This window comes from Anopheles nili, chromosome 2 (assembly GCF_943737925.1).
Source record: "Anopheles nili chromosome 2, idAnoNiliSN_F5_01, whole genome shotgun sequence".
NCBI classification, from domain to species: domain Eukaryota; kingdom Metazoa; phylum Arthropoda; class Insecta; order Diptera; family Culicidae; genus Anopheles; species Anopheles nili.
Window position 1 is genome coordinate 46,399,882 of NC_071291.1, and position 8,226 is coordinate 46,408,107.

General features: G+C 41.5%; 1 protein-coding gene across 1 annotated transcript; it reads left to right on the plus strand.

Moving 5' to 3' along the window:
• The first annotated feature begins 130 nt into the window (after nucleotides 1-130).
• On the plus strand, nucleotides 131-1,053 carry LOC128732100 (uncharacterized). The gene is made up of 3 exons (XM_053825262.1): nucleotides 131-490; nucleotides 563-840; nucleotides 904-1,053. The coding sequence occupies exons 1-3, from the start codon at nucleotides 131-133 to the stop codon at nucleotides 992-994; spliced, it is 729 nt and encodes a 242-aa protein (XP_053681237.1). The 3' UTR covers nucleotides 995-1,053.
• The last annotated feature ends 7,173 nt before the right edge of the window (nucleotides 1,054-8,226 follow it).

Below are 8,226 nucleotides of genomic sequence, written 5' to 3' on the forward strand. Positions count from 1 at the left end.
TGTTGTTATCATCTCCACTCGCACTACTGCCGACCGACGGGAGTTGAATTAAGAAGGAACCTGCCCAACGATTAGATGGCAGTATTTCTTGAAGTGTTCGTCTGATACCAGTGCCAGTCAGCCGTAAAAAATGCCTTGGGTACGCCCGGCTAACGTGCCGTATCCGAATGTGTGGTGGACATTCGATGCTGCTGATCCGGATCGGGATGACGGTGCGCTAGCCACGTACAGAGTGGAGGATTTGACCGAGGATCGCTTTGAAGATGCGATCAAGCTGTACACGGAAAACTTTCTGGATGATGAGCCTCTTTGCGCTTACGGCCAGGTTCGCCACGATCCATTGTCGTATGAAGAAATTGTTAAATTCTGGAGGTATTGCTTTGACGAGCGAATGACCGTGGTATGTTACAAGGAAGGCTCAAAGGAGCTGGTAGGCGCGAATCTTCTGGCGGTGAAAACGGCGGACGAAAAGTTGGACTTGGCGACGTTGGTGAGAAAAAATGCGTTGATTCCATGTGTGTTAGAATACAGTTTCATTGTTCTATGCGTGGTTTCGTTTCAGATAAAATCGCCAAGGATGAAAAAGTTGGTAGCAGTCAATGAATATATGACCGACACTGTGAACCTCTTCGAGCGCTACAGTGTTGATAAATACCTGACGGCGTATGGTTTAAGCGTGAACAGCCGCTATCGAGGCCGTGGGATAGCCACAGAAATACTCAAAGCCCGTGTACCGATTTGCAGAGCGTTTAACTTGCGGTTGACGAGCACTAATTTCACCGCCATCGGATCTCAGATACCTGCGGCAAAAATAGGATTTGAAACGGACTTGGAAATGCCGTAAGTTTTCTCTCCGAACCGCACAACAAATAAATGCACAAGCTACTTATGTGTTTCTTCCAGGTATGACCAATTCGTGACGATCAATCCGGAGTACACATTTCACGGAATTAAAAGTAAAAGTCTCAAACTGATGAGCTTGACAGTGAAATGATGGCTTTTGTGGTCGCATTTGTGAAGTGAAAATGTAGTAGAAATGTGAATCTGCGTTAGTAATTTGATGTGGAATAAATATAAACTTAGTAAATTTGTATTATTTACACGGTAACTAGCTGATTCTCCCTTTTTTCACACGGGGTTGCACATTGCGATAATTCGATTAATATTACTTGAGGCTCTTCGTTATTGTGTACTTATGATTCGAAATTGCTCTGCCATCAGTTCTTAAATACTAGCAACAAAAACATAATGGAAAACGGACCTGGAATTGCCGTAAATTTTCCAATCAAACTTTACAATATATATGTACAAACTTCATATAGTGGAATGATTAGTAGCACGCAAAATTGGTTTGTTTTAAACGGTTTTTCTGAATAAACCTGTTTAAATCTCTTAAAAATTCGTTGAAAATACCCGTTTCGTTGATCAAGCCAGAATTGTCTTTAGTCGTTGTTACGCTGTTACCGATTTATACACCGAAAAAATTATTTACCCTATGTCTAGTTTAATGAAAATCGCCCAGATGGGCTACAACAAATATAGGTGCATAGAAACTTGCAATCGTTTTGTTTAATGCAATTCGTACCTTACCCACGAATATGTGATAAAATTCGTTATCTTGATTCAAAAAAAAAAAAACAATGCCCCCATAACGCTGTTGGTTGAGATGAGGCGAGGATTTATGTAGCAACGTTTGTTGTGCTGAGTGATTCATTTAGCGGTAGCATGTAGAATTGAGTCACTGTTGTTTTAAAATACTTATAAGCTATCGTTGGCGATTTAATTAATCGGAATTAAAAGATTATTTTTCAATATCATCTCACACGTGTTTATTTCAAAAGGCAAATGCAATATATACATAATTTTCCAGCACTCATGTAACGACTTTGAAGTTAAATCGAATTGTTGCTATTTTGGATATGAAAATAAAAAGTGATAAAAGTAGAATAAAGAACTAACCTATGATACAAAAAATTATACTGTGAAATTTAGGAGAACTATTTATCAGTAAAATTAAATCAAATTAAAATCTCATGATATACGAATTACGGATGCACTTCAAAATATTTTTTATGTGCTATACGCCTGAATGTGTACAACCGAATTTGAATACGCCTGAATGTTTGTATGTGTGTTTGTAATAGAATACAAATTTTAAGCGTTTTCTCAGTATGGTGAATTAACTGATCTACAACGGTTGCGACTTTTCTCAGTCTAGTGCTTCCAAATCTATCTATTATTATCAAGCTTGACTTCCAACACGGTTTATAAACTTATTCTATTCTATTACTATGTTTATTGAGTGGTATTGCTATACGTATAAGATTCAAAACTATTTTATGTTAAAGTAGATTACGATAAAATACGCATATACAATGAAAAATTTATAAGACAAAAGTAGTGCAGTTGTAGTGTTATAATGTTTCAACACTATTCCAATGTGTTTATTTCGGGACAGAAATTTGTATACATGTATTCTCTTATCAATCTATCCAGCAAAACCTATACAGATCTGAGTTCTATGGGTTCTCGATTCATGGCAGTATCCATGATGGAAAACAACCAACGGTCTTGATTTCTGCCTCAACAAAAGCGTCACGATTCAGCGGTTGGTTAGCTTCGGTGTTGTGGTCAATCGACTTCGCACGAATGCAAGCAAAATAACAACAAAAACTGACCAGTTTAAAAGAAAGGCAGACGAACCAAACAAAACCGACGCGCGTAAATGTGTGGTTGTGTGATTTTTTTTTACATTTGCTGCACCTTACGAGAACTTCGACCGCGAGCTCGTGCGAGATCAAGAGATGGAACTCTTATTCTTGAATTTGTAACAGTTTTTTTTCACGTCATTGCGTACTTTCGCACAAACAGGTCCATTTACATGATACATACGATACATGCGAAAGCGCGAGGAGTAAAATGCACCATTTGAAGAATTTTAGTCGCACTCTCTTCTTCTGCATTTTGGCAGTTATGTTTCCACAACGTGACCGATACCGGTGTGTGAGAATGCGCATAATTAGCTTTTGGGCTACAGTAGCTGATCTAAAATCTAGATACCTAATATGGATGTGATGCGTTTGAAAGTTCGTCACTTTAGATTACACTTCAGTGCGGATCGTTAATCTTTTATATGTATTTAACTAGCGGTAAATAGAAATAATATCAAAAAACATAATCACATCTTATTATTTAACACATATTAGCAAAAAGCTGGTCATAGTTATAACAAAACGTAAAGAAGTTATTTAAAAAAAAATTCATACATCATCTTCACTGACAGATGATTACTAGATTGTCTTACGTTAAATAGAAATAGTTCTAACATCGAAACACACCTTAACACTGCTTGTTACTTTGTGTTCGTTAAATGTGAATATGTATGAAAAATAAATGAATTTCAACCCTACAGATGTTTGGCTGTCGGTCACTGTATGGGTTTTTTTTGCATCTTTTTTTCTCCAGTCCATGCATCGTGCAAGTTGAGTGAGGAATTGAAAAGTTATTCTTTCTTCTCTCATTCTTTAAGGAATCGATCTCTTCCACTCTTATTTTGGTTTTGCGCCTTACAGCCTCCCAGTTTGACCATTCGATTACTCTTTGCTCATTCTTCTCCCTGCAGAGCTTTGATTTTCGCTCAGTCCCTTTAGTCTATCACCATTTGATTCGCTTTTTTTGAGATTCGAGTTCAGCCGATTCGCCATGCGCAATGGGGCCGTCCACAGTGTGAAATGATTGGTCATGAGCCCAGATATTCTCAAAACACATATCTACGAATGTAAGTTAAATTTTTGTCAATTTTACAACCAACGCTCGTTTCACCAACCGTTTTTATATCAACATTTGTGTCTGCAAATTGTCTTCGGGCATTTTTTTTCCATTAATTGATCGATATTAAGCATACTCTGGTGTTACAATAATATTATTTTAATAACATATTTTAATGTGTTGTCTCTAAAGCATGCATTTCAAAGCACAAATGTATAATTTATGCGAATATTTTCCATCGTTGCAGATCTAATATTCTTAACGGTTCGGAATATGATTTCTCTATTGCATTATGTAAATACATTTATGAGCCCTTGTGGGCACCAAGTAAGTACATGGTGAGATGATCTTTCGATCGTTTTCTCTCTCATCGACCGACGAACTATGAAAAACTGACAAAAGTGTGGGTCAAAAACATAATCGAAATACATCCAGAAATTGATAGTCCCTAGTAGCGGTAACTATAAGCAGGTTCAACGGTGCCCTAAATAAATATTTAAATTTGAAATATTTATTCCATTAATTATGTTGGCGTGTAGGAAACTGCAAACTTGAAAAAATAATAAATCACCAATTAAATATTTGCATCAAAAATTTTTTTCAGATCGTATACAAAAACGGTCTAGTCAAATCAGGAATTCCATATTCCGATTTTTATACATCAAATTTAATTGTAACAGTTTTCTTCTCATAATACATTATGTAAAGATTGTAGATAGCAACTATGTATCAATACAATGGTGTAATAGAGTAAAAATAACAATGTAACAATTAGTTTCATTATTTGAAAATTAAGAAAGGTATTTTATCCCAACACCTGCACTGCAATTTTCCACTGTGCAGGCTCCGATGGATGGTACGCTCGATGGTTCCAAACTCTCCCTCATTCGGGTTTTCACGTGCTAGCATGCGGTGGTTCTTTTAACTCGCGTAGCAAATACACAACATTATTGGCGGTTGGTAGACAACACCATGCGAGTGTTTTGTAGCGTTTAGCGAGACGACAAACGGTCAAATTCAAAAAACAGGACCTCTGCCGGAGCACTTGTGACGCCCCCAATGGGCGTCTGTGGTTGTGGCTTTCGTTGTTTTTAACATCCGTTCCACAGTTCGTCTCTGTTAAGAAAAGTGCACGAGTGAATTTATAGATAAAGTTAACGTTTAGAAAAGTGTTGAGCGCATCTTGTTTATCTGTAATAAGTAACTTACGGATTTTAATATTCCCAAATTCGATGTGACTGTGAACAATTCGTTAGAAATTAGACGGCACCCAAAATAATCCGTGTCGCATTGTCGCCCATAAGTGTTAGCTCCCCCTGTGTACCCAGCTAGCGTTGGGGAATACACTTACAGCACCTAAAGCTGAAAAGTACTTTTAACCCGAACACCGTTCGACACATAGAAATCTTGCGCGAGGACAATGTGACCCCCAAAAGGGGCCGTATTGTTGTGTACACTCATTACTCCAAAACCTGCAAAATACGCCAAGTGTTGTGGTGGGGCTTTATTTATATTTTTGCTTTTGATTTCGACGCTGGTGCAACGGCGCGTGGAGTTTTGTTGGCCACACCATCGCTCCCTCGGACCTGCGGCCCGCGTGCCGTTCCTGCGACCAAACGGTTTGAGATTCCCTTCAGTTTCCTTCTCCCGTGAACGAGAGGGCTAAGACACATAGTTCGTGCGGAAATAATTGTTTCACCCTTACGGCGCAGCCTGACCACAAGCGTCCGATTGCGCAAGAGGGGGGTAAATGTTGGACCGGTTGGTGGCAGAAAACATGCATCTGGAATCGAGCTGTTGTGCCACATAGACACGGACCGTGAATTCCTGGTTAATGAGTACAAACTCGGCAAAGGCAGGAGAGAAGGTTTTTGTTTTCGACCATGCGCAATCACTTTACGCTTCCGACCGTTTCTAATGCGTCACAGGATAAAGGATCAAACCACTGCTAAAAAGACTGCTTCTTTGTGAAGCAGCTAGAACACGATTCACTACACTTCTGCCCGGCCAGTCTCAATAACATACGTCACAAATCGACTTCCCAAAAGCCGCAGCATAACGCTGAAGCATTCATTTGGCTTGGGGACTTTTGCATACACATGCATAAGCGCGTACGCGTGCACAGGCACGCATACCCAAACACACACACACACATGGTCGCAAATTCAATCGTTTCCTTGCACATGCTTCCCTGAACGTCGGCAGCAAGTCCTCCACCGCCAGCGATCGGTTCGAAACCAAACTTAAACGCGGGTTTCTCAGTGGCCGGTTTTCAGGTTTGCAGGCATCGGGGTGAATTCACCGAAATGACTCCTCCTCGGTGGGAAAAAAGAAGCCACCTTTTGTTAGAGCAGAACGGTCTGTGGGGTTGTCTGCGAAAACTGTTCGCGAGTTTTTGGGACCCTGCCCGAAGCGGCTTGGAATCGATGAGAGACGGAGGTTGAAATTTGAATGAGACGTTTCGTATTTTTTTTATTTTCAAGTATTTCTTCCCCTCCCTCGAATCACCGATCCGTTACGGATTCGGTTCGGTTCGGTGCGGGTTCTGGTTGGGGTTCAGTTAAGTTTTTTTGTGTGTGTGTTTATATTATACACACTATTTTTATTATTTTCTTCAACCAAACCCTCCCGGGATGTCGGTACTAGGAAGGCCCGCCCGCCAGGCACCGGGTTGTGCCATTTGTCCGTCGCGGATCGGTTCATCTGACCAGCGCCGTTGTCGTAACTCACGGTTCGGTGGGCAGTTGTTTCCGAGAAAATGTGAAAATGTATTTTTTTTCGTTCTCTTCACTTCCCGCACATCTTTTGCCACTTTCTTCCGTGCTGCAGGCTCCCAACGGTGTTATCTTTGACGCCGGAAGACCGTTGGCGAACCTTGTCGTACGTGAGCCATCTTCGCAATGAATTTTCACCACACGCCTTTTTGGCCGCGATAGCCATTTGGATGCTAATTGAGCGCTGTCGGCCATGTGGCGATCGGCAAACAAGATAATACAGGCGTAAAAGGCGGCCTCCTCCCAAAAAAAAAGACTCCTTTGGGGTTTTGGTTTCAACAACCAAACTTCCAGCTAGCTTGCGAATATCTGGCCCCTAGTGGAGTGTAATCAAAACACTTCTCGTGCTAGATCTTACCACGTTTTAATTAGCAAAGCGGCCTAAGCCAGACCGGTCGGTGATGCCGAACGGCCGTGCCCACTTGAACACAAGACCGAACCGATGCACAAACAAACAGAGCAAACTCGCGCCTTGGTTTCAATAACACCAAACAAAGCAGCAATAATAATGTGATTAAGAGTAATAATGTGTTTGCCAAGTGGCGGTAGACTGAGACGTCGAGCAAGCAGCAGCAGTGGCTGGCAAGACGAGAAACAGAACTTGTGATTTCCAACACTCTGGTCTGCTGTGTTTGGGCCGAGCAGAAGCCGCAGAGTCTGCTGCTACTATTTGCGATCGTTGCGATCAGTAAATAGAGGATTTTCGTTCATTTTGTTTCTGTGGCTACGCAACGGCATTGCAGCAGTGTAATTTTTAATCAGCTGGGTGGTTAGTAAACGTGGTTTACCGACAAACCGCTGATTCCGAGTGGTAATTAGTGATCGGTAATTTCAAGAAAACCACCATGCCTAATGATATATTTTCATTCATTGTCATCGTCGGTAAGGCAATGTTGTGATTTTTTTTTCTCTTCGTTCAACTTGACAGTTTTTTACCCTTTGACAGTTATTTGAGCTTGACAGCTCATATACTCATATACTACAAGTACGATGAGCTCATAGACGAGTAGCTGGACGGCGTCGAACGAGTTGTAGATTAAATTTCATACCGCGTTTTTTCCTTCGCTAGTCTCCGGCGTACACTTACGAATCATGCGACTGTGTCGTGCAGGGATTGTTTGTTTATTGTTTGCGTGTTAAAACACCTCACACTCTGGCGCTCGAGAAGCGAGCGGGAAATTCTATAGCGGGTTGCCCGCGTGGGTCAGAAGGTTTGTGGTAAAAATAATTGATTACATTACTCCACCGTGCCTGTTGCTCTGCGCAGAGGAGAACGCATTGAAGCAACGTTCGGTGCGGCTAAATAGGCCCCCAACGGGTACACCGCATAAATCAATGCCCGAATGTCATGCCTGCATCGAGGCGCTTTAGTTCACCCTGTAGCAGTGCGTCGATTTAAGCGATCGATTTGAATCGAAAATTGATCGCAGCTCGCTGGGGTGCGGACAATGATGATGAAATGCATTCAAGCGAGTCGACTCCAAATTCGAAAGCCAGTTCGCACATACGCAAGCTGTGGCACTAGTTCTGGATGAGTGAGGAAGGTAGAACGGGAACCTCCACCTACAGACCAATGCGCCTAGTGTTGCGTGGGGCTAGATCACGTCATACTAGCAGAACTCCACGGAATCACGGAGCATCGTTTTGCGGAGTGCGCGACATTCGAGCCAGTGTGCGAAAAAGT